Genomic DNA, 27,881 nt, shown 5'->3' on the forward strand with positions numbered 1-27,881 from the left:
TCTATTTTTGCCATCTAATTTGGAAACTCCAATGCACTAGTGCAGGGATATCAGTTCTGTGGTCCATAAAAATTAATTAATTTTGTCAAGAAATATCTAGAGGGAGTGCTGGTGCAATTTAAACTTCACAGGTTATAACCAAAGTCATGTCTCTGTTTTATTTCTTCAGTAAACTTTAATTTTTCAGTGGTTGCATGATGCACCTGTCAGCAGTGATTCACTTCAGCTACCCAACCATATGTAAAGCTTTTCCTAAATCCCTGTAGATAGTGATGTATTTTTGTTACCTGTATTCTGAATGTTGCTCATGAATTCATATGCCACAGGTACCCCATTTTTATGTGACCAATTTCTGACAGGAACTGGTACACCAGTGCCTAAGCTTATTTATACTCAGACCCCAACTGGCCCCAAATGTAATGAAAAGTGGTGCAGCCAAATTTGTGGTCAAAATTTGCCTGTTAAACGTTCTTGTTAGCTTTATTTGCTCTCATCCAGAGCTTTGTGAATCCTGGTGTAAGGAATGAGGAGGTTTTCCAAGTATCTGTGTGTTGGATTCCCTTATGTAATGCAGCCATGCAGTTCGCACCCTGCCATTTTCTCTGTTGGCAAGAGCCCATTTCTTTTTGGAGCAAGAGTTTCCAAGGCCAGTGATGCTGACAGGAGGCTGGAGGGCTGTGGGAGCTTCCTTGAATGAAGAGGCTCTGAAGCTGCTTGGAAGCTGGACCTTGAGACTATTCTCCTAAAACACATGGGTCAGGTTCATTAGGCTTTTTCTTTCCTCTCCCTCTCCTCCTGGGCATTGGAGGCATCCCTGGAATCTGCTCATGCTTGGAGCTGACAAGGCTCAGGCACAGGCTTGGGATGCCTGAGCTAATGGTCCACCTGCAGTAAGCTCAGGTGCTGGTGACTCGCAGCACCATGGCTGGGACACAGCTCGGTGTTAGCTGTTCTCAGCAGGACATTCGCTCAACATTATCTCCTTTGCTGAAAGCGGAAAACTCAAGCAGAGCAGTTGGCTTCATCTTTGCTTCCTTTTACAAGTAACTAGCCAAGACACCCATCCACAGGCAGCTACTGCTGAAACTGCTGAAATGGGTGCAGGAGCCCACAGTGCCCCAGGCACCCCAGCCTGAAGGGGGTTGGCAGAGAGGGGCACCAGAGAGGGTTGGGCTCAGATGTCTTTTGATGCAAGCAAAACTGTTGTAATGCAGCTCTTCCCTCATTCCTCACAGGTGTTACAGACGCAGAGCTCTTCACAGGCTTTGTGTCAAGCAGTATTTCAGCTGTCCCTGCTGCATTAAAATATATGACTTGACTAACAAGCGGCTGTGCGCGGAGAGAGTTATTTTGCAGAGCAATAACAGGCAGCACTACTGGGGGGGTGTTTGACTATAAAGCACAGGCAGAAGCTGTGACACACCACGCATAGCAATCCCCTCGCTCTTCACAGCTCCTTGAGGAAAATCACGCCAGCATGCCTGAGGAAGGTAAGCCTCCTGTTAGCAAGTGTGAGCTGCAGCCAGCTCAAGGGGCAGCAGTGATGGAGGAAATGAAGCGGGTGTGCAAGGGAAAGGAGGGGCACCGTGTGACTGCTATGACTAATAACAAAATTGCTGCAGGTTTTCATAGTTAAGCTGTTTTTCTTATGACCTGTAGTAAGCTGGTTATTCCGACTAATCTGCTTTTAGCTCTGAGATGTGAAAAAGATACGTGAGCAAAGCCTCGCTTGCCCTCTAATCAATGCAGAATTAAAGAAAGAGCCACTTAGCGTAATCCTGCTGTCCCCAGTAATAATTATGGCTGTGAGCACTTTGTTAACCAAGTAGGGGGTAGGGGATGAACACATACATGCATGCGTGACTTGATTGCTGCAGCTTTGTGGTAGCTGCTAAAGCCATACGTGCGATGCTTGCTAGTTGCTTAGGCATGCTTTTCACAACCACTTTTGACCTGTTTTTGTCAGCAGGCATCAGGCGCCTGCCCAGTTGTTTCACAGCCACCACCTCGTGCTTTCGGTCACAGCAGTCTCTGACTTCCTGACTTCCAGGGCTACCAGCAGCACTGCCCCCGCCTCCCCCAGCCTACAATTGCCTCCCCTTTGGTTTGAAAAGGCCATTTGGAAAGTTCTTTGTCAACTGTTTCCTAGGGCCTGAAATTAGCTTTCCCTTAGTGTTTGGAAGTCATCTTCTCCTCCTCTCCATACCTTTTATTTTATTATTTTATTTTTTTTTTCCTTTGGCAACTGGGGTCTTCTGTCTCTTCCAAGCCCCTGCAGACACCCACCTCCCTAGAACCATCACAGAGGACATGGAGGACAGCACTTCTGGCTACCACCTGATTTCAATTCCAGCAGGCACCATGTGATAATGAAAATGTGCAGGTCATGCTGAGGAACGGGCCTCCAAGCTGAAGGTATAGCTGACTACACACATTTAGAGTGCTGCAGGCACAGCCTGTGCTCTTAACAGAGCTGTCTGGGTGACCAAGTGTGCCTATTGGTCCTCAGAAAGCAGGATGGGTCAGAAATCTTGTGAGTGGGCTCGTTTGTGAAATAAATACTTTGAAGCAGCAGGAAAAATGAACCCCTGGAAAGACTGAGAGTGAAGAAATGTATTTATTTCTTTGATGATAAATATTTAAACTACAAGAAATAGTATCTATTTCTTAAATTGTGTTAGCAATCTTCATGCTTTTGACTATGGATCAGATTAGCAACGTTATAAAGGGAAGCATCATTTTCCTTCCACCCTTTTACTTCCATCCTACTCGTGGTGACCACTCACAGAAGCTTCACGCACTGAAATGTCATCATCGCTGATCTACCAAAGGTGTATTTGCTTTTTAAACTCACCCCATCAGGAAATGCACGCTCCATATGTGCACAAGGGGAACAAACACAACCAGCCTGTACTGCACCTATCCTGCAGGCTTCCAGTTCATTGGGGTTTCTAACTGGCAGGGAAGCAACTTTTCTTACGCCAAACTGAAGGTTTCTAAGACACAGTTCTCAAAACAACTGTCAGTTTAAGCTTTATTTTTTGAAACAGAAAAGGATACAAAATTAGGGAAGATGTATAAAGCACTGAAAAAATACATATAAAAAAACAATTTTGTTTTAGAAAGAAGCATAATCTAGCTGACCTTCAGGGTCATTGCCATATTAGAGCAGGGCATTTTGCACGCATACAAATTAGAATCCCATCACTCAGTAGCCACTCGTGTCATGCAGTAATGGTAATTGATCAGACTGAGGAACAGACTCATGACTTTTCACTTCAATGCTAATTCCACTTAATTACAAAGTCTGAGTTAAGTTTCAGGAGGTTCTTGCCCTTAGCTCAGTGCTACTCCAAAGCTGAGGCCAATTTCACATGTTTTTAGAAAATTTGCAGGCTGAGAGCAAAATACTTCTCTGGCTGAGAGGATCCCTGTAATCACCATAACTCAATCCAGAGGGCCACGTCTCTGGCCAGGCAGCACGCATGGTGCGTCTTATTTTCAACAGTCCATCGTATCTCCTAGAGATAACTTCCAAGGGAAATAACTGCATTTGCACAGTGGAAAAATCCTTCCCTAAAAATAAAGGGCTGGAGGTTCTGCTCTGAAACAGTAAGGGAAAGGCTGGGCCTCTGGACAGGTAGTCAGCTGAAGACTCTGCCCTTATTTCTGCAGCAACAAATGAAGGGGAAAAAGGCGTCAGAGCAGCAGAGACATCAGAAATGCAGGCACCGAGCTGAAGCCTATCTCAGGGACTGAATTTCTTGCTGAAGGGATGATCTCGATCAGACTTGTCCAAAGCTGCAGGAGCGATGGACAGCAGGACACTCATCTGTGCTTCCCAGCAGGCTGGGACGGCTGCCGGGGGCATGGAACAAGTTGGGAGAGGAGTCCTGCTGCTACGGGTGCAGGAGCTGCTCTCAGCAGGAGCTGCGCTCTTCTCCAGGGCTGGTGGCCTTCTGCTGTGCCTAAAGGAAAGCCTAGCCATGTAACTAAAGGCCTTCAGGCTGATTAACAGGGAACAGACTGGGAGATGCCCCTTGTACCAGAGGTGGGTAGGGTCTCCCTTCCCCTTGGAAAGCAGCAAGTGCCAGCACTCACAGCCTTAAGGCTCGTAACCAGACAGGCAGAACTTTGCCAGCTCTGGGCTACCCCGTGTTTTAACAAAGATGCTGCTGTGACAGGTCTGGCTGCAGGCTAAGGACATGGAGCTCTGGCTCATTTGGTGCCAGTGTAACAGACAACTCTGCCTTTTATTTATTTTATTTTTTATTTTTAAAGCTCTTGCAATGCTGCTCCTAGTGCAGCATTTTTTTTTTTTAAGGCCTGCCTTCCTCTTTTTTAATGATCAAACACAAACACTATTAAGACTACAAAAAAAAAGAAGTGTTTAAATGAAGGAATTAAAGAGAAAAAGCAGACTTTGCTACAATAAGTAGAAAGTCCTTTAAGGCTGAAAAACTGCAAGCAGTGAGAACACGAAAAATGTTCTACCTTAAATCAGAAAGCAATCAAAACGAACTGATGAGCATCCTGCCTGTCACAAGTAATTTAAGTGCAGGGCACAGCCCTGTGTGCCCCTGGACAGAAGCTGAGAGAGATTGGAAGGTTTTTTTTGGATTGTGCAATGTAGGAAAAAAGAATTTTCTTCGGTACGTCAAAATAGGCAGCAAGATATTGGAAGAAATAAAAACAGTCTTTATCATATATGAAATACATATTCTGAGATGCACGCTTTCAGTGTACAGTCACAGACTTGCTGTTTTATAAAAATAACATCATTCAAAATGCTTCATAATTTCTCCCCACCCTTTCGATAGCCCATTATTAGTGTTTCTGCTTAAACTCCTGAATTCACAATCCGGAATGAACTAAATGAGCTTTTAGTTTTGATGCATTGACCAAGTACTTGGTCTGGCACATTCTTCTGCGGATAAGACATCCAGTGTAGTAAGCCATCAACCTGTAAGCTGCCATGAAACTCGTCGCTCTGCTTCACCCCTAGTTCACAGTGTACGTGCGTTCCCATTCGATCCCCACGTGAGCGTAGCAGTACAGGAACCCGAGAACAGTCAGTGTTGCCCACGGCCAGCCTGTAAATAGAAAGAGAGACAATCCCCATCAGAATAATTAATGACTGCTTCACACAGAAAGACTCCTGGGATGACCAACTTACGACGCTTCTAATTGATTTTATTAGCAATTCAGTATTATAACTAGAGCCAACCCAAAAAATTTGAAAGGGGAAACCTGGATTGTCTAAAGCTTCAGGGATGCCTGACCCTCTATAGACGCAGTCTTTTCCATTTTCAGCGAACTGGTTCAGGTTTACTCCTGCCCCACGTCTCCAAAGGACACTTGCTGAATTACAGAGGTTTGTTTCAATCCCCTCCTTTGTGGAAGGTCTGTCTGTCAAGCAAAATCCCTGAACGCATCCTCATGCTTTATGCTGGTTACAGTGCTTCCTGCGCACACAGGCATGCATAACCATAACGCAGGTTATTAAAAATCAGAACAAATCCAGCTACCTGTTCTGCAAAACGAGTCTGGAGAAATCTCTGATTGAGGCTGGTTTGGATACCCTGCAGCTGGGTGTGAAATTGATGCATGCGCCCTGCAGCCCAGTGACAGCTAATGGGGTCAGAACAGCACTGGGCCAGTGCAGGAGGGACAGCCCCATTTGCCTGATCTGTACTTGTTAGGTTTTTATTTCTTTTTTTTTTTTTTTTTTTAATAAAAAAGAAATACTCCTCTAGTATATAAAAGTTTTGCTGAGGAAATGTCACACGTTGTCATTATTTTTAATTCTGTTTAGCAGAAGTCACCTTTTTTCACTGAGGCTTTTAGCAGCTAAACAAGTGAGCAGCGGGAGGTCACAAGCCGAAAGGCCAACCCCTTCCCAGGGCAGTTGCAGATCACTTGAAAAATCTGTATTGGTGGATTTCAGAATCAGATAAATGAAGCTGCCTTTGTTGATACTTTTCCTCCTCTGCTCATTTTCTCCATCCTCCTCTTAGAATTTATAGGCTGAAAGCCCCAGCATTAGGCCCTAATGCTTTGTTGAGGGGAAGGGAAAGGGAGGAAGGTATTTGAGGTTTTTTGTCATTGTCAACACAGGAACTCTGGCTGTGTGTATGGCTGGTTTTCTATATGCCACCCTTGAACTAGTAACTGCTGCTTTCAAAAAAAGGGTTTCTGTGCTCCCATTTGGAGGAGATTCTGATCAGAGGAGCCTGCTGGCAGAAACGAGATTCCTCAGTGGCCTGTGGAAGGGATGGAGAGAAGACATAACCTCTCCACAACACAATACTCTTTCTGAAGGCATGCTCATGAGGTATTTTGCAGGCTGGCTTTGTCCAGGCTTCAAGCCCATTCTAGACTGGGTGCTGCTGAACTGTGCTCCTGGCTTGCTGCACCTTAATTTAACAGCCTGTGCTGGGGACTGTGCATGCTGGGACCCTACCTTGGCACACAGAGAGCCCAGGCAGTGCAATGTTTGACCCTGGGACAGAGCTAGAAAAAGTTATTTTTTTCCTCCTGTGAAGAGCTGTGTGTTTCATGGATCTCTTAATTGCTCTGTCCTTGTTTCATGGTGAAATACAGTCATGGGACTGGAATGATTTTCACTGAGACATTTACAAATATTCATCAATGGTGTTCACAACACCCTAAAGCAAAATTATACTTTCTCGTTTCATTATTTGTTTCACAAAACAAAACTGCTGAGGTATCTCCAAAGGGATTTTTAGCAACAAACTAGCTTCAGTGATATTAGGCCAACGTAGAGTAGGTTTTAGCTTCAATAGCAAGCTAAAGCCTGGCTGTGCTTTGTCTACGGTAACATTGAGCTCGAAAGCATGTCAACGGATGCATTAAAATCATCCTTTTCCAGGAAGCAATATTCTGGTGTCTGCTCTGTGCAGACAGAGACAGCAAGTTAAAAGACTCTGGAGCTGCTTTTTTGGTTTGGGTTTTCAAAAAGGGTACTTTTGGAAACCTTGCCAGATAGATATTAAGCATTTTTTATAATACTTTAAAGACCTGGCACACAGAAAATGCGCCAGCAGTAGTCCTTATGATTTGGTTGTTATCGCAAGCCAGTACATTAAATCCTAGTTATGAGAGACCTTGGCAGGATATGTAGGTACACACTGGAAATCTTTTCTAGATGCCTTAGACTTAAGACAAAATTCCTTCTCAGTGCCCTCGACATGGGTTTATGGGGCTCTCATGGCGCTGTAATCAGGCCTGTGGTAATCCTCTTGGAAGGCAGGGAGTTTCTCCTGTACCGTAACAGGTGTCAGGGATTGCATCCAGCAGATTATCTCCTCCTGATCTAATTAAGCTGAAAAGGAAGGGGGGAGATAAAGTCACCCGCTATGGGAGAGGGAAAATAACTTTTTTATTTATTCTTGCTACAGCTGTTCCAGGAGGAGCCACACAGATCCCAAAGCACTTCTTGCTGCAGGGGCAAGAGGCGGATCTCTCAGAGCTGGGCTGAAGGAGGGGGCAGCTCTGCCTTGCAGGCCCTTCCTTGCCATACAGGAATCACGTGCACTGATCAGGGTATGGGGAAATGCATATGATACCTCCACTGTGAGTCAGCAAAATAAAGGAATCATGCTCTGCTTCCACACGATCCTGGATTAACCAATTATCTTAGTGCAGATTTGCACAAGTGGATTGACATGTGGCCCAAGGACAGCCCGAAGCAAGCAGGGGCTCTTTAAACTACTTTCACCTCTCTGTTGCATTTCATGACTGGACATAAGATGAACTTGATGAACAGACTGAAGAACTTTGTCTCCAGAAGGTGATGTTGTAGGGAAGGACGCATCGAGCAACTCTAACCCAGCAAGGACTTCATTTCAAATTCTGTCTGGCATTTTTTCTGATGCAAATGACCCACGTGCGTGACCTCCATAATCAGACACAGCAAGAGCTGCCCTCTCACAAGATATGTTCACAGCAGCCTTTTCCATGCTTTAACAGTTTCTCATAAACCCAAGCAACCAGTTACTGATGTAGTCAGGTCCATAGTTCCAAGGAAATCACACTTTTTGCCCTGGACCAGCACTGTAATGTATTTTCTTTCCTCAGGCCTTTTGTTCTCCCTCATTCTGCTCTTACCCTGAAATCACAGTTCAAGGGGCTCTTCTTTCTGGTGGCTCCCCAGCTTTACCTTATCACCCTAAATCCCTGCATCCTCGTACAGAAAATGTCATCCACCCCATAAAGTCCTTCAGACTCCATTCAGAAGTACACATGACTGCATTCTGCACCAACGTTTCTCTGCAAAAGCATATATATAAAATACACTTCTATAAACAATATTATTAGGGTCATAGTAAGTACTAACCTTAGGAAATGACTGAGGTAGGTTTGCCTATTCAAATACATGTACAAGCCACATAGCACCTTAAATCTTACGATTTGTTGACTGTCGCCAGTAATTTGACTTTAGACTTGAAAACCAAGTTTCGTGAGATGACTCAGATTTTCATAACCATTTTTAAGGAAAGATGAATTAGTATTCACTAACATATGCTATTTGTAAATCTAAGAACAAATTTATATGCTATTTGCTAATGTAGCAAATTCTGTAAGATTTACCTACATATTTCTTACTTTTAGACAGACAGGCTTTTAACAAAGGGATGCTGGATGAGAATCATCAGTGGAATCACAACCAAATTGTTGACTTACCCAGGTACACTGCTTCACAAAACTCAAACAGAAGCTTCTTTGTGAAGAGGACTGTGAAGGCTGTGTCAAGGTTAACAGCAATGCTTTATCTATCACATCACCTCCTCCCAAAAAAGTCTCCAACCCCAAGTGGACAGGAGACACTGCTCTGTCACACATGGCTTATTCAATAGTCTTGCTGGTTTAAAGCCGCATTTTGACATGTTATGTACTCACCTTTCAGTGTAATGAATATGAAACTTGTTTCCATTATGTACTCAGAACAGAATTAACACAAACTAACTGCAACAGGAACACCTTTTGGAGAAGTTCCTTCCCTTGAACTTCCTATCTCCCCTTCCAAAATGCTTCTAGATACTTTGTGAACATCTAGATAAGGTCATGTTTCTGGCCCATTCTAGATTTTGAACTGAAGAGAGCAGGGGCAAAGTAAGCTTTCAATTGAAAAGTAGTTGACTGGATCACAGCTCTCAAAAATCTGGTTATGTCCTCATTACCTCACTTCAAATCATCTGAAAAAACATTTAATTATGTATCCATAATGAAATTCTTTCACATTTCCTAATCACCTACCGTACTGCAAAAAAATCATGCTAGCAATGAGAGGGGGCCTCTTGAGCTATCACAAAATGTCCAAACACTAGGAAATGGCACTTTGTTTCCTCCAGCCTGTGAGAGCTGAAAGAAAGGGGCCGTAGTTGCATCTTACATTTCCCAAAAGTGCCTTACTTCCTGTGGGTCCTTAATACTGTTTTCAAATGAAACTTGGCCACACAGTCCTCAAAAGTCATCAAAGCACAAGAGTAGTTAGTAAATCAATTAAAAAAAAAAAAAAAAAAAAAAAAAAGTTCTCTTTGAAAAGCTTGGTTTCAGGAGCGTACAGCTTACTGTGACTTTGATTTGGAAGCACCAAAGTTGCTGCCATGACTTAGCACTCAGGAAAATTTATCCTTAAGCAACTCTTTACATGTGACAGGACACTGAAGCAGCCACCCTGTACAGAATTAAGGAGACACAACTGTGGGGATGAGGAGGAGGACCAGGCACCGATTTGTCAGGTTGAATAAAAAGCCAAATCAAACCAGCATTTGAGGCCAAGACCTCTCTTACCTACAAGTGCTAACATCCTTATGAGATCAGTAAAACTGTCCCATTTTCAGGAAAAATAACACATTCAAAATTAAAGATCAGTTGAAAGAAACCTATTATCTGGTCCAACATCTGAAATAGAAGGCAGACTCTGGATTTTTAAATTTACCTTTAATTTCAGGTCTGTCCCTCACTTCCAGGTGGACCACTGCTGACCCTTCTGGCAGGACATGCCCCACAGGATGCATTACAAGCACTGTGCAGCCTGACACCTCGTTACCACCCTTAGGGGTTGAAAAAATAAACCCTACATATCTTCAGCTATCATTCAACACAGAGATGTGGGCCTGCTGACTTCAAAGCCCACCAGAGGTGATCCCACTGGCTTATACAAAATTGCTCCATGGGTTGTGCATCAAATTTTCCAGCTACTGCATCTACAGAGACATGATGCATGCAGCCCCGTGTAGTGCTGGGCACTGGGTAACACTGTGTTATAATGTATGCCTACTTCTCTGTTTCTCCCATTATTCAGTCCTACTCTGAAGGTGCTAAATCAGACTATGAACGAAATGATAATTTTCAAATTTAAAAAGTTATTTATGAAGCATACTCTGAAGCTTTACAATATGCTGTTCAAAATACAGCATTCAGATGATAAATAGCAAAGTCACCCTTTACAGAGAGGGTTTCTGCAAACCCCTTTACAGTGCCTTTAGACCCCTTTACAGTGCCTTTAGATGATAATTCCTTCCAGTCTGCCTCCCCTTACTCACAACTCATCCAGACAGGAACCTGGGCATTTTCAATTACTGTGCGCAGAAAAAGACCCAAGCACAGCTTTTGTTTGCTAGCTTAAATTATTTTAGTATTCATTAAATAAAGCCAAACACTTAAGAAATATTTGCTGAACTGGAACCCTATAATAGTAATCGACTCCATTCCCAGGTGTAGAGAAAAACCAGAGGCAATTATGGAAGCATTAGAACTATTTGGAATTCAGTGAAGTTAGCTTTCATGCTTTTATATGTATAAATATATATAGTAGAGGAAAAGAGGCTCAGGTGAAGAAGAGGTCCATAAATACCTGAAGGGCAGGTACAATGAGGACAGAGCCAGGCTCTTCTCAGTGGTGCCCGGTGCCAGGACCAGAGGCCACGGGCACAAAGCGGAGCACAGAAGATGCCCGCAGCACCAGGCAGCCCTCCTGTGCTGTGTGGTGATGGGAGCACTGGCACAGGCTGCCCAGAGGCTGTGGAGCCTCCTCCTTGGAGATGTTCGACATCCAACTGGACACGGCCCCGGGCAGCCTGCTCTGGGTGTCCCTGCGACAGCCTCACCAGTTCCGTGAGGCTGTGATATATCCCACTTCTTCAGTTTCTAATCACATTCTGTCATTGCTTTTGATTGATGGTTTATTAGTGGCTGGCAGCATTGTTTAAGTGGTGCTGTGTTACAGCCTATTCTACGAACAAAATTTAGAGGTGGAAAGATGCAAGCAGACCTGGTAAGAAACCAGGAAAAGCTCCTGTACTTGTTGAATTACGACCACTCTGCAATAAAGTAAACTGCGGCATCACATAGCAGGGCCAAAAGCAGAGAATTATTATCATGTAAGATATTAACTGAAGCAATGCAACTCCCCTGCTGCATGGCTGCAGCATATCCACATTACGTTTACTATACTGTTGGTACAGCAGCATAATTAGACTCATGGAAAATTTATTAATGTATTTTAATCACCCAGCTGTACCCTATCCCAATCACTGAGGCATCTTAAACCTGCCCGATCTCTGCTGACCTCTGTATGCACTGATTGAGCTGGCAAAGATCTAAGCCTGATTTAAAGAGTCCCCCCCACCCAGTTTGTCCTCCCATTGATTAGGAATGCAGTTTCTCAACAGCCTGTATTCCTGAGCAGTGCTATTAAAAGACTTTCTGTGTGCATCGTGCTGTGGAAAGGGCTTTGGTCAGGGAAGCGGTCTTTGCATTATTTAAATTCCTCCTAATCTCCTGGAGTTGGGGATCTTTTATTATTATTATTATTATTATTATTATTATTATTATTATTATTATTATAATCCACTTTTGAGGACAGGTCCTTAAAAATACAGGGTTGTGCATAACTACTGGCTGTAGCTGTTCCTCTTCAAATCCAGAAGAAATTTTAATCCTTGAAATCTTAGCCTAAGGGCTAATTACGGTTCCTGGGTTTAAAATGTAAATTGAACAGTCTACTAGTTTTTATTGCTCACATATTTAAATGAGACTGTGGTACTTTTCCAAATTAATGACCAACTTAAGCGTTACTGGCTGAAAACAGCCTGTATCCTTGTGTAGGAGTTCTTACTAATAAGCATTTTATTTTTGCATACTTACAGTTCACCTACCTATACACACACTTCAGCTGATAATAAACAGGCCTGGAAAAAAGACCTGGTGCACAGAAATTCACTTGCATTTCACTGCCTTTATGGCTGTTGTGTGGGAGCACTCAAACCAGGGATATCAAATCACCTCCAGGCACGCATTCAGGGATAAGTAAAAGGATGGTGAGGTAAGGTGCAGTACACAGAGGGCTGTGAATTAAGTTGAAAAAAACGCATATGGCAAACAAAACCTGAACATAAACCGTGGCACTGTTCTTTTGCTGCTGCTTTCAGCATTCACGTTGCACTTTGCTCCTCCTTGGGCTGTGTGAAGTTTAAGTCTCACCCATGCCATGATGGAGGAGCGACAACCAATTCTGCCAGCACGGGCACAGCCCCAGCCGGGTTGTAAAGCAGTGCCCAGATTCACAGGGTCTCTGTATTCAAGGTGCCACCTTGCCCCACTACTAGAGGCCAGCAAAGAGCTCCCACATCTTCCCCCCTCCATCCGTGGCAGAGCTTGGGAGCAGAGCCAAGCAGCACCAGTGTGGCAGACTCCAGGCCAACTTTGCTAATTGTTACGGGTTTTTGGGTGTTGATGCTTCAGCTTCAAGTGTGGGTAAGGTCCCAGATATTCAGACAAATCGTCACTGTACAACAGGGGGCATTGCAAAGGAAGGCCAGGGAAGCACTGTAAGGATGACTCAGAAGCTGTCCCATACAGAATCCGTAAACAAGGCTGAAAAGCACAAAACGCTCAGCTGCCAGGTCTAGATCTGAACCTCACCCAGGTACGTTGGCAGTAACCACAAAAAGCTTCGTCTTCAGCAGACATGAAGTAATTTCCAGCTAAGGACATTAACCAACGTATTACATAGCAGTCTACTTATGTGAATTTTAAATTATACCATCCTGGAGAATGCTTACATCTGTGGCTTTCCGAGGAGTACTTATCGCTGCTGAGAAAAACAGCAAATGGAGAGATAACAGTCAAAGACCATCATCTGCAGTGCAGGATGGCTGCAACTCAGGATCAGCACTGCTGAGACCAGAAAGCTGTAGTCCCTGAGCATTGCCATCACGCAAACAGGTCCCATTTAGCAGAAACAGAAAAAGCAGATACAGATCACAAAAGCTGTAACTTTCCTTTGTTCTTACTGAGAGTGGATCCACACTTCACCAATAGCTAAACTAATTTTGCTTTTATGCTTGATGGCACTGAAGAAAGCTGCCTGCTGACAAGGACTGCCTTAAACAAGAAAGCAATTCAACCTATGTCGGGGATGTAGGAAGCATGTTAAACACACTTATTCCTATCAGCTAGATAAGATGCAAATAAACAATTTCACAGGTAGCTCAAAATACCAGACTATCATTTTATAAAGCACCCCTTGACATGATTCAGTGATGATGCCAAATCCATTTGCATTGCACTAAGCATGCATCTGAAAAAAGAAAAACTGCTGTCTTATGCTGTACAATGCAGATCAGAAGCATTATGTCCCTTTACACAACACATGAAGTGAGCAGGGGGATGCCGGTAACTTTACCTTGTTTGATTTTTTGTGGTGTTGCCTGACCATAATTCTGACAAGTAATTTAGTTGAAATACTGTATAAAGAACAAAAGAAACACAGCAGCTACGCTTTCTGCCTCATGTTTTAAAATAAAACTTCACACACTAGTAGTTCTTCCAGTAGAGCCAGTCAGTGGAAAAAAAGTCTGAGATTTTAGGCTGCAATCCTGGCCTCACACGTTGACTCTGGACTAATTCAACTAAAATCAAATGAACCACATTAGTGCAACTGCTGGACCTGAATTTAGAGTAAAAAAGACAGCTTAAAACTAACTGGCAGAATCCTTCTGCCACAACTGATAACAGGAAAGGAAAAGAAATCCAAACAGCTTTAGTTTCCAGATTAAAAAGGGGTGAATCTATAAGCTAGAGCAACCTTCCTGCTCCTCCCAGGTCTTTAGTTGGGAACTGCACCAAGCTAACATGAAATCAAAACACACATAATAAGAAATAGTGCCTTTAAAAAAAAACACAACAGAGACAAAAGCTTCAAAAAGCAGCACTGTAAATAAAGATGTATCTTCACTCAGAAGCAAGGCAGAAGAGCTACGTCTTCAAAGTGTCACACAACGAAAACACTTCAGAGTAATCTACCTGTCTTGCCATGCATAACAAGGGCAACGCTATGCTTATCCTTAAATGTCTGCTCAGGCATTCCCAGAATAACCTCCTTAAACAGAGTGTGAACAATTATGGAAGGCTAACACTTGCAAAGATTTCAGGGTATTTTCTGCTTGTAATTATTCGCTGACAGCATTATGGACACCAATCAAAACATCAGAGCCACAAGCGTCCTTTTGTTACGGCTGCATGATGAAATGTGAGAATAAAGAGCTAACTCCCCAGAACAGACACGTCCCAAGGGCAGAGCTGGGCTAGTATCGAGTACCTAGTATCTGTTGTTACGCAGCAGATACCCACAGCAGATACCCACAGCAGATACCCACGTCACACAACAAAAGGCTGAGCACAAGGACAAGTTAACTTCCCCTTTACTAGAGCTTGAATTTCATGAAGATTTCTGTATCAATCTAATTGGCGGTCTCCCTTCTTGGATTTGGTTTGTATGTCAGCCTTTTTGCATAGTACTGGGGAGCTCTGGAGAAATCAAGGCTCCCTTTGAAAGGGAGAGAATTTAGACCACCCATCATCAGCAAGCAAACATTTGGGTAAAATAGTGAAGTACTACAATTTATTTCCCCAACCCAATTTCTGAACAAAGTATCCTGGAATGGTCATGAAAGTAAGATGCTTAAATGATGAAAAAAATAATAAATTTTTAATTGCATATTTACGGATCAGTTATTCTCTGTCCTCCTACTTGCAGCAACCTTTAGTCTACAGTTTTCTCACCCACAAAACCAGTTATGTTCCAAGATCATTTCAGCAATTCCGTAGCGTTGCCTTGTCTCACATGGTGTTAAGCAGAAGAAAGCAAGCAGTGCAACAAATTTAACAACTACTTACAACCAGCTACATGAGCAATACACAAACTGCAATGTCTTATCACAGAGGCCTTATACAAGAAATTCTCTGTGTAACAAAAATTATGTTACCTGTTACAGCTCCATGCAGTAAGAGAAGGGCTGAGAACACATCAGTAATTTACAGGAACATGGCATTTGGGATAATTGCTGCATCGGTATAACACTAGTACTACAAGTGAGGACACTGGATCAAGTCCTCACTTAAGAGAAATCCAAACACCTTGAGGGATGGAAGTGCATAGATAAGGGAACCAAGCAATCTTGCAATTGCTTATCAAGCCATAACAATCAATTCAGGACTAAGGTGTTTTTGATGCAGCTGGTCTCAGCCTGTACGCAGTTACTTCACTTCCACTTGTGTCTTGTTTCCACAGCATCTCTAAACAGCGAAGAAAAGGACCAATGGTGCAGTCACCACACACAGCTGTGGAAGGACAGTGGCACCTGAAGCTGGCAATCAGCCAGTAGAAAACATTGACAGTGAACAACCTCCATCCCACTGGTGACATATTGCATGAAATATAATTATTGCATAAAAGTTATCTGTAGAAAAAGGGCCGTACGCGGTTGACCCCTTTTTGATAGAACAGCTGTTGCACTTCTCATGTGCAGAGGCTGATCTGACCCTGCTGCAGCTCATATAATCATAGCAACTAAATACAAAAATTATCATAGAATGGCTTGGGTTGGAAGGGACCTTAAAGCTCACCCAGTTCCAAGCCCCTGCCATGTGCAGGGACACCTCCCACCAGACCAGGCTGCCCAAAGCCCCATCCAGCCTGGCCTTGAACACCTCCAGGGATGGGGCATCCACAGCTTCTCTGGGCAGCCTGTGCCAGTGCCTCACCACCCTCTGAGGGAAGAATAGTTAAGAAATACTTTGCAGGTAAGATTGATTTTTTATTTTTTTTTAACTAAAGAATGCGTTAGTCCACCATCAAGACCATTTGTAAGAGAAGAAAAACAACTTAAAATTACTTGAAAGATAACAATATTTAGTTGACTTGAAGGTCAAAATCAGACAATTTACTTGTATATTCTAAGAAAACATTCTGGATTTTATGAGTACATCCTGTGAGTTCTCAAGGCCTCGTTCCCTACTTTCTGTGTGAATTAGCAGTGTGCCTCTGTGACACAGAGCTCAGAGAGTATCTGAAATTACAGATTTACCTCTGTGAGCTGCACAAGCTTGAAGCATATCTGAAGTAAAATCTAGCAATCCCTTTATCACCTGTGTCAGAACACAGGAATTAGAAATACCCAGGAAGCTGCCTCAACGTGCAGCTTCTGTCAACACTGCCAGCTGCAGGGAGATTGTGTCCTGAGCCCCACTCTGCCTTCCCGGGATCTGGCCTCAGACCAGCAGGAGACCACTTGAGGGAAGGAATTTTGATCAGCATGGATCTGAGAAAGTTATGTACCAACTTGGTAACTGTGATCAAAAAGAGTCTGTCAGCCCTAGCTCCTCCATCTGTGCACTGAGGATAACAACACTTCTTTGCCTTTGTAACCTGCTCAGAGGAGTGCACATGAAAACTTCAGATGTTGTTATTGTTGTTGCTCTCCTTGCTCTCCTGTTTTAAGAAAGCTTCCTAAACAGCTGCTGAATGGGACCATTCATAGTGTTGCTTGCAGATTAGATGGCTATTCTGGTGGAGCAAAGCATATACAGGAATAATTTGATTTCTAAAAGAACCCCCATATGTACTTTTTTCCCAATGATGTCTTTAGCAGGATGTCACATTTTCCAGAAGGAAAAAAAAAGCCACAGCCATGAGCTCCTTTACGTCGAAATACAACCGAGTAAAGCAGTACTACTGTGTCTTGCTAAAAAGTTGGTGCCAGTATTTAAACTATCGCATTTAACAAATCAGATGCGATGTTTTCATGTGCTTTCCAGGCCCACTAGAGTCAGCCAGGAGGACTACCTGACACAGGCTGTTATACCTTCTGCTCCTCTCCCACCTTTGCACATCTACTTAATGTAATAAAAGCAGTGCCGCATGCGTTTAACAAGACTGATGATAGCTCTAATATACACACCATGCTCAAAACCAACACACGCCTCTCCGAAGGAAAAAAGTGACCCATTTATACACATCAGCTCCACAGTGCTCAACTAGCTTCTTGTCTCCTTGTCCAGGAATGCAGTGAAGTGACATTTCTGTGACTCATTTGTCTCTGCCACTTCACAGCCTGGATCATGTTTGCTACTGATGCAAAGCAGGAGCAGATAAATTGAAATCAGCTGTACAACCCCGAGGGGTGGATTTGCTCGGCTGCCTCACCAGAAGATATATGGGACCTACTGGGGTGCCAGGGCCGAGAGGGCACCGGCAGGCTCTCATTGACCTGTCCAGACTCACCAGGGACCTTGAGAGAGCCATCACCCTCACAACCGTATTTAACTGTATTAACCCTTATTGTATACACCACACACCCTGTGCCTGACCCTGACTTGACGTCCACCTCAGCCCTGCTTTGCCTCCCTCGGCCTGGCCCGGTCCCACTCCCCTTGCCGAGGCCACTGTGGCCGTGCGGTACCATGCCGTGGGACAGGGCCTTGCTGCGGGCACGTGGCTTCAGCCCCTCACGGCAGCGGGATTTCTCCCAGTCCCAATTTCACACCTCATGGGAGAGAAGTATAATGAGAACTGGCTATGAAGCAATCATTTCCATTTGTAAAGAGGAGAGCACAAAGGAAGAAATGAGAACAAATTTCCATATGTACAGCCCCTTCTAAACACCATTTCTGTAAGCCTCTCTGCACTGTGCACGCTTCCTTTCTTCGCTGGATCAGCCACGCAGCCAGAATAATGAATGAATTTAGACAACATCACATCAGCTCCGAGGATCCAGTATAACAGAGCTGGATTTGATTTGTTTTATTTCAAAGATCACGGTTCACACGTGATGGTGTGACCACACAATTAGTCATATTAAATATAATTTGGGGCTAAATAATGAATGCCGCATCTCAGGTGGGCCCAGACTCCCTTCAGACATCGTTGCTTACAATCACTATGTGCCAAAACAACACCTTATCACATCCCTGCTCTGAAACTAAAGCACGAGGTGGGGAATGCCTGACGGGAGAGGTGCATGCAGTGGCCACAGAGGGCTGACAGGGCACACACAAAGCCCGTGTGCAGGTGGGATGGTCACCGCGTTCACATGATGGCACATGGATCCCTGGTTGAGATGGAGCCTGCACCGGGAAGAAGACCTGGGGAACAGCTGCACAGCTCAAAGGTCCTACTGATCTGTTGACCTCATTCCCAACATCTCTGTTAGGATCAACAGATGGCCCAGAGAGGTCTCCTAATGCAGATCATATTTTTAGTGTGGCATAAGAAATAGAAGAATGATGTATTGTAAAACCTGAGGTAAAGAAAATACCTTACCAGATCTGACCCGCTTAGACAGGTGTGGTGAGATGGCAGAAGGAAGGCTAGCCATGGAAAACAAGCTACCAAAAGAGGTACCTGTGATTTTGTATTGGCTTCACTAAAAATGTGCATGGGCATAATTGGACTGCGAGTCACTTAATTTTAGTCAGGACTGCCAAAGCCAGATGTTGGCAGTCGTTGGTTTGTTGGTGAAAGCCTGTTGCCAAATGAAGATGTCAAGGTGTCCATCATTTTGACTGATGAGCTGGAGAAGAACCAAAATATTGCCATTTGCTGTGGGGGGGACATGGCTCACCGCTCTGCAATAGGCTATTTTTCTTCTGAAGGCAGTATTACTCCTGCTCTTGTCAAGGAGATTAATGCTCATTTCTTTGGCAAAAATTAGGATACCTAAGAGGAAGGAAAAATAGTTTCTCTTCTTCCTTTACCTCTTTATTTTCAGTTGGACTTTCTATTGGTACTAAAAGAATTATTAGTAAAATTTCTCATACCAAACTACATATTCTGGATGAAGGAAACACTTCTGAAAATGTATACATGCTCACTTTAAACACTTAAGTGGATGTTTAAAGAGAAATGTATCCTTTTAATTTATTGGTTCTTTAATGTCTAATGCACAATCTCTTTCTCCAGCCTTACTCTTCTTCCCCAAAATCCTTTGAATGGATACTGGCACCCCCAATACAGATTTTGGAAGTTCTACTTTTTGGATCAAATTTACTGACATGAGTGTCAGCATCCTTCATGTCTACTCACACTGTATTTATCATATAGAATAAAGCTGCTCACGTAATCCTCTATTGCCTCTGTAGAAAATTGTTATGCATTGGGATTTGGCTCAGGGTTCACTTTAATGCAGTACCCAAAGATAGCTATGGATAAAAGACCTTCCTCTGTCCTTTAGCGTTTCATTGAGTTCCAGACTCAAGTGAAGAACTCAGCTGCAGTCAAAGTTTGTTGTAACAAAGAAGCCTGATTAAATAAGAGAAATTTATCATTTGGCAGAGTCCTTCAGCCATTCTTAAAAGGAAAAGTCAAGCACAATACTTAATACTTTGATCAGAAACTCTGCTTATGTCTTGGACCCGCATCCCTGATGACCTTTAAATTACATTTGAATACATTTCAATTACCAAGGCAGGAAAATTACCCTGGCAGATGGACCAAGGTCATTACCAATATACTATCATATCTATCTTCCCTTTTGCTGAAGTCCCTGTATCTTCTCTGGCTTTAGAATGATAAATTATTTTTCATTCTTCAGAGAGTAACGGAGCTTAATTTGTTTTAAATCCTAACCCAAACTCTGCAACAGATGTTGTAACTGTTGGGTAGGATACCTGAGATGTCATGGCACATCTCCATTTTGCTCTGAAGCATCAAAGTACAATAAATAAAGAGGACAGAATCAGAAGGGTGACTCATGCATTGTCATTATTCTAGACAAAGACTCTGAAAAAAATTAAAATAAAAGGGTTAAAGTGATCAAGTGAATCTCTGGAAGGGAGGAAGAAATGTTAAAGGTAGACTCAGAAGTGAACTAGCAAATTGGCAACAGAGAAAAGATGGTCTAGGAAGCAAGAGTCAAAGTCACAAATTTGAACAAATTCTCTTTTCACTACCAAGAAAGCTATCAGTGGCTTGCTCAACTCATCAGTTCTGATCTAACAGTCCAGTTAGGAAATGGGCTCTATACACTACATTTGGCAACAAATGGTCTTAATCAAGTATGTTATCAGAGAGTAAAACATTAAAGTTCTCTTGTTAAACAATAATCACTTTTTAGAAAAGGAGAACAGAAGAAAGATTCAATAACACTACCTTTTTTCTTTTTTTTTTCTTTTTTTTTTTTTTTTTTTTTTTTTCTAAATCTTAAATGGTTATTCTTAGTCTTAAGAGGGAAAACAAACAAAGCCCCCACTGCTCACATATCAACATAAAACTTCCCCTGCTGCTTGTGAACCTGCTTCTGCAGGGATCCTCCTTAGGTAGCTCATTTTGCCTTGTGGCTTTGATGTGCACATGCATCATTTGTATGTGCAGAAAGGATACCAAAGGTATTCAGCAAAAGACCCCCCTCCAAAATTATCAACTTATACAGGTGGTTGCTACTAACGAGAATGGCCTTTACCTGGTAAAAACAAGGTCCAGTCTTTCTAGCCTTCAATCAGAGCTAATTATGCTAATTCTTTTTTTTAGACTACCATGAAGCTGTAGGCATGGTACAAGTTGACCAGTAGCTTAGCTGTAGCTGCATTTAAGTCTGACTAATGCAGGAAAAGTTTATTACCTTCCCTCTTGGAGATATAACTGGATTTAATCTTACATCTCAATCAAGCTTAACAGAACATTAAATATAAATGCTGTCAGTAGCCAACTTCTTTAATGAAGACAGCAGTACATAAAGCTGAATTAAATTATTAATGAAATTACTCTTGCAGAACTCATGTGATACAAGAAATTCACTGCAAAAACGTTAAGTAAATTGTAACTTTTTTAACAAAATAATCACTATCTTTGATTAATGGAGATCTAATCAGACTACATGTTAATTTTGAATCATCTAAAAATTTTCACGGAAGCAATTTGTGTCATCTTTCAAAACCAGTGCAAATTTGGCAAAGTACCACGCATAATACAAGGTCTTTACGTAATTAACTTTAGTGACTAAAATGCTCATAAAGTGTGTGTCCTTGGCTATGTATGGCACTGCCATGGTCTCAGTTTCAGGAGAACTGATGGGTCAGCACTACTGTTGTAACTGAAATACAGGAAGGTTACTGTAGGCTGACCTTTACAGTTGTTTTATACGCTATGTGCCTGCACTGAAAAGAAATTACAGATACTTCACCTAACACTGTAGAAAGTGTGAAGATTCAGAGTGCAAAATGTAAGCAGGACAAAAAAATATCTTTTCACAATCACAGTCAAGACTCAGCATTTTAATATGTGACGTGTGTGTACAATTAGTTTTCGTCTCTCTTTTTTTTTTTTTTTTTTAAATTTGTTAGAGGCCAGTAACATTGGCCAAGCCATGCCCACAGTAGTGCCTGCCCACCATGTTGTAGCAGGAGCCTCTATTGCACTTGCTGGGGCAGTAATTATACTGGACCACATTTCTAAAGAGAAACATGCATGGCCCTGGGGAGTCTCTGCTGGCATTTGCCCTGGAGCTGGCTCCTGGTGCTGGGCTCAGCTCTCAGCCTCCTTTGGCAGCTGCTCCACGGCTCACTCAGTCACTATGCAAAAAAAAAAAAAAAAGTAAAAAACCACCACAGATCTTCTGTATACTTGTGGCTTGTGCACTTCCCTCCTTATATCACACACTAGATTTTGTTTCTATCCAGTAACTGTTAGAAGTAAAACAGACTTTTCAGGAAAGTCCAGCTGGCAGAAACTAAACCAAATGCATCCTGCAGATGCTTCCAGCTTGTCCTTAATGTTCTCTAGGAGGCATCTGGTCTCAGGCAGGGCTGAAGACATCTCACTACTCCATTGTACCTGGGCAGCGGGCAGTAAAGCTGAGGGCAGATTTTCAGAGGAAGGAGAAAAGCAAAGAAAGTAAGCCTAGAGCATCATAAAGCACACTAACCTGTGCATGACAGATACATACATTAAGACAGACAATGCTGGAGGAAAAAAAGGGGATGGGGTAGAAAGAAAGATCTCCTCTTACGTGATATGTTTTGCCATTTCCTCTAGACCATGGAAGCAGGTAAAAGCTAGCTGTCCCTCTTACTTTCTCCTGTTATCCTCTCACAGCCTTTCATCAGCAGTAATGTTACTTAAAAAGATAAAGCTCATGTCTTTGACTGTGATGCAGGAGCCAGCTTTACTGAGAGACAGCTCAGAAATGCTTACTGCAACATAAAGGAGGCACCGCTGTGTTAGTGAGCCATCATGACTTTTTAAACAAGGACTTGACCTTTCTAAACTCGGCATAGGTCGAACAAATTAAGATGTGCCTAATTCATGGAAACTCCTTTTATTTACAAGGCAGTGGATGCATTGCTGTCCCTGAAGACTTTACTGTCAGCTTAAGCAGCACAGAAACCAACTCACTGAAAGGATCTTCTGACACTACTGGTTCTTCCTTCTGTGCGACTGAACTCTGTTCACGAATCCCCGGAGAACTCGGCGTCTAAGCAGGACTGTGAAGAAGCACATCTTAAGGAGGAGTGAATGCTGAAAAGCAGACTGACATCAGTCACAAAAGCCAAGATCTGTTCCCAGCTCTGCTACTGACTTGCCACTTCTCTTTTGCCTTTGTTTCTCTTTGTTATTGGTTAAGTGACTGGAATCACAAAATTCTTCAAATCTTTGGGTCAATATCAGACTACAAAATGATACATCAGTCTGCTGCCATATTTTACACAGGCTGCTCAGATGACTTGCAACCTACTGCAACCCTAAAGTTGGCCAAAGGATGTAATGACATCAGAAGAAACCATTTGCTCTGTCTCTCCTCAGGAGTGGCAATTAGAAACAAGGCAGGTTTATAAGGAATGGTGTTCTGGGGCATTTTTGAGCAACTCTGTCTTGCATGTTGCCAGTGTGACACAGGTTTTACTGCAATAAAGACAGCTGCCATTTTAGTGTTTTTCATATAAATGGCATCATGATGTAAAGTCTGCATTTTATCAAACAGGTTAGCGAATACAGCGATACACACAGAGCTCCATGAGAGCATCACCATCAGTCAACAGCAGGCTCTGCGGAAAGGATGCCTTGGAAACATCTGAATGATCTTGCTTCTGCTAGGAAAGGCCTTTAACCCTGGCTGCTGAGACAGGGTTTGGGACTTTGCTGTTCAGCAGCAAAACTGTATCAAAAGCTCTAGCAAAGCTGCATGTCCTGTATAACTAAACTGCACACATCAGTTTGAACTATAACAAGGTTCACTCCTTGCTCTACACAGTTTTGCTGGTAGAAGCTACAAGTGTTCCTGCCATTACATGTCATTTCAATCCAGGGAAGAGTGTTACTGAACCGGTAAAAAGCATGGATTTATGTGAGATGTCCTGGTGGTGCAGCCTGTGGGTATTCCTGCCTCTGCAAAGGTTCCCCAAGTCCATGAACTGGGAATACAGAACCAAGCATCAGCCAGACAGAGGTTCCTTCATGGTTTTTCCCCACTTTGAAACGTGGTCCTCCAAAGAAATCCCAGACATTTGTTAGTCCTTGAGAAATGCAGCATCTTGAATTTATTCTGCATCCCTCAGGGCTAACCTCCCCTCTGTATGGTGGCCAGAGCTTAATTATGGTGTTTCTCTAACTACAGATACCCTCTGTCCTTTATACCAAGAGGGAGCCATTAGCAATTTTCCCCCGGGGAAGCACAGCTCTTTATAAGCTATTGTCAGGTAAAAAATAGCTTTTGTCTCATTTAGAGTTTTTGTTTTGCAGCATGATAAAGAATAAAAGGCAATGTGCATTGAACCGTCTACATGATAAAGGCACTAGTGCCACTACACAAGTTGAAGCAGCTCAATAGCTGAGAGTAGCCGCTTCCTGCAGTGAATTGATGTGACAAAACTTGAACTCATTTTTTGGAGTCAGGCAATAGATCTTCAGCCTAGTACAGAGCAGCAAGTGTATCGAATGCAGGCTGTATAAAATTTAGCATGCAGCTAACCTCCAGCTAGCTTACTGTGAGATGGCCCTTGGAGAAGATCATGGAATCATTAAGGTTGGAAGAGACCTCCAGGATCATCTGGTCCAACCATCCCCCTACCACCACTATCACCCTCTAAACCATATCCCTAAGCACCCCGTCCAACCCGGTGAACTCCACCACCTCCCTGGGCAACCCGTCCCAGTGCCTGAATTCTCTTTCTGAGGAGAAATATCTCCTCATTTCCAACCTGAACCTCCCCTGGTGCAACTTGAGGCCATTCCCTCTAGTCCTATCACTAGTTACCTGTGAGAAGAGGCTGACCCCCAGTTCCCCACAGCTTCCTTTCAGGCAGTTGTAGAGAGCAATGAGGTCTCCCCTGAGCCTCCTCTTCTCCAGACATGCATTTCTTGAAGAAAATTTCTTAAGAACAACACACCTGGATGGTGTTTTCTAAGGCTGTGAAGGTGCATGTGAAAGAAACAAAGATGGACTGCAGTAAATAAAAGTTTTAACGTAGCTGGATTAAGCTCCTACTAATATTTTCATCTGACATAATAAAGTTCAGATTTAAGTACCATAGTCTTCACAGATAATTGGTTTACCTGAAAAAAAGATGATCCAGACATTTAAAACTGGCACTGATAAAATCAGTGGTGATTTTGCCATCAGCCCTAATGGAAATAGGACCAAGTTCCTGTGGCACAATGCTATCAGTTGCGTGGTGACCTCCACTCCCAGCAACTCAGGCAGAATTTAAAAGCACTCAGTAATTTGGGAAATTGGTTGGAAAGCAGCTGAAATATCGGTGCCTACCACAACTTGGAAATATGCCATTTGCTTGTGACATTTGTTGGAGAACTTCACATCTATGAATAATGAAGAGCAGAAATGACTACCTAATGCACAATGATCCGGTTGGAGGACAGGACCTTCTCTGACATTCCCCTCCCAAACTCTCAAACATATTCCCCGCACCTTCCAAACTAAAAAACAAACAAACAAATGTGCTTTAAATATTTTATTAAGTAGCAATACTCATGTATTGAATGCATCTCTAGTAAAACAGTTGACATAGAGGAGAGGAAAATAAATAGATTTTTTCATCTGCTTCAATGAAAAAAAGTAGATACTGTCTTGTATAGCCAAATCAGAAAACTTCTGGAAAATGAAACCTGTTTAACAAATAACTGCCATACTCCTGTAAGGTTTTAGATCTTCTACTCTAACTTTCATGTAAAACATTTAGAAAACTGAAGGTGACACTTGTTTCTACTCTGAATAGGTAGATTTCCCTTCAACAAACTCTGCTATAATGCCTCCATCTATCAACTTCGTCACTGCAGCATTTGGTTACCTCTCAGCTGCCAGCTTAGTTACCTACATGATCATTCTCTGCATGGAAACTGTCCTACCCGTTCATCATCCCTGTTGCTCTTCTCCAAAACCTGCCAAACTCTGATGCATGCTTTCTCATATGCAGGAAGGCTGCAAAGCTCGACAGCTCCTGTGTATAAATACCAGCAGGTTTAATCACTGCCTGTGAACGTTACAGAGTCTAACACAAGTCCCATCCAGGACCGACAAACACAGCAGGAGGGTAAGGCATCAGGAGAAAGTCCGAAGTATCAGGCTATAAAAGGGCCAAACTGAGGTGGACATAGGAAACAAATGCAGGTGGAATGGTACAGAGAGCAGGTAGCACAAGAGGAACAACTGTCTCTAAAGCAGCAAAAGCAGGACCACAGAGAGAGCAAAGTCATCACACTGAAACCAGTAAGGGGATGGCAAAAAGAAAGACCAAAAAAACACTGGAGTGGGAAAAGCAGAAAGGTGAATGCCACTTTGTAGTGCAGACAGAAGTCTGCTATGCTGAATTAGGACTACGTAAAAAAGTCCATGTACGCTTGAGCCATACACTTGTATGATTGACAAATGCTTGTGTGTGATGCATTTATGAACTTGCATATGGGAGGCTCGAGGACCAGAGAAACCCAACCCGAACCAGCACGTGTCAATGGTAAGGCTCTGTCCTGCAGTCCCCACACAAACTGTTTCAGCTCAGACTCCAGCCTGATTTACACCAGTGCTAAGTCACCCAATAACATTTGTGCATCAAAAAAATATGAAGCACAACTGCCCTCGTTAACTGGAGTATGGATTTCTGAGTAAGAAAAGAATTGGTAAGTTGGTTGCTTCCTGCAAGACAAAAGGCCAAATTCTGACAGACACAGCTGTTCCTCACCTCTGGGGCACAAAGCTAAATCCTCCCCATAATTCTCTTCCCCTTCTCCTCCACTCCTACCTAATGCCAAGTCTTGCCTCCAGCCTTTCGCAGAAATCTGCCAGTCTGGCTGTCTGTGCTTCAGCCCCACATTTGGAAATGCCTGGAGTGTTTTGGCTGAGTCTTTTCTTCTAGGAATTGGCCTGAGAGACAGCAGAAGTAAAACCTCCCAAAACCAAGAAAAACAAAAAATAAAGTACAAATTGAACATTTTTATAGTGAGAAACCTGAGGTGCTTGTAACCTTATTTATAATACATGAATTGAATCTCTTTCAGGATTAGTATGATACAGAAATGTTACAATTGGTCTTCAGTCTTCTAATTTCATTGTATGAAAAAAGCAAAAAGTCTTATTTTAGCAAGAATAAGTGCTCAGGGTACAGATATATAGAAATATTTAGGTAGATACTTGTTCATATTCATTCAGAATTATTTTGCCTGACAGTTCTTATTCAGTACCTCTTTAACCAGTTGGCAGGAAAGCTGCTCATAGTTATCTTGCAGCTCATACCCTTGGAGTACATTTGAAAGCCACAGAGTTTCTAAAAGGCCTGGAAACTTTTTCAGATGGTAGAAGGGAAGGCTGTCACAGGATGCCTCGTGAGAACCCATGGAGCCAGTGAGACACGTTAGGAGTGCTGGTCAGGTAGGTACCAGCTGCTCTGTACATGGGGTTTTACCTCAGTGACCGTGTTTCAGGCATCTGGGGTACTTTGGGGGTTAGAAAAAAAGGAATAATTCTCTAAGAATCAAAACCTGCAGCCTGTCTGGGATTTTCTTTAAAGCCCATATAATATTATAGTCTGTATAGTCACTGATCAGGAAACAGCAGCAGAGAAGACTGTCCAGCCTTGAAAAGCACAACTTATGCAAATACAAAATATTCTGAACCTAGGTTTGCCTTCATTGTGCACACAAAACACACAATTCAGCTAAAAACAGAGCGACACAGATTTACTTCTCTGCCACGCTCTCAGAATTTCCATTAAGACTCTTTTTTTTCCCCCAATATTTCCAATCTTCTTTTCACATTAGAAGATCTCCAGAGTTGGCAGGAACAATCTCCCTCAGACTCCCCTAAATGAGCAGCTCCAGGCTCCGTAGGCTTTTGCTGAACACAGAAATGCACCAGCACAAACCAACCCTGAACGCTGACAGAACCAAGAGAGGGCTCTTCAGCAAAGGAAAAGGGGGTTTCAGGAAATAACACAGCCTACGGAATAATCGCTACCCAAGATCGTTTTTAATACTTAACATTGCAATACTGCCATAGAAGTAAAAATGGAGCCTATATTTTCTTTCCCTGAGAAAAAGAGGTAACTTCTGTTAGCTTTATGAATTCAGG

The 27,881-nt window shown here is 42.8% G+C and overlaps 1 protein-coding gene across 3 annotated transcripts in view; it reads right to left on the bottom strand.

Moving 5' to 3' along the window:
- Positions 1-2,513: 2,513 nt before the first annotated feature.
- HHAT (hedgehog acyltransferase) overlaps positions 2,514-27,881 on the bottom strand; it is a 165,593-nt gene continuing 140,225 nt past the window's right edge. For 2 of the 3 annotated variants that reach the window (XM_082755694.1, XM_082755692.1), the window contains one exon: positions 4,867-5,093. In XM_082755694.1, the coding sequence (XP_082611820.1) occupies positions 5,002-5,093 (92 nt within the window). In that variant the 3' untranslated portion in view covers positions 4,867-5,001. Of the gene's footprint in view, positions 5,094-27,881 lie in introns of all 3 variants that reach the window. The other variant, XM_082755693.1, reaches the window with a different exon arrangement.

Source organism: Aythya marila (genome assembly GCF_965140915.1).
Source record: "Aythya marila genome assembly, chromosome: 3".
Lineage (NCBI taxonomy): Eukaryota > Metazoa > Chordata > Aves > Anseriformes > Anatidae > Aythya > Aythya marila.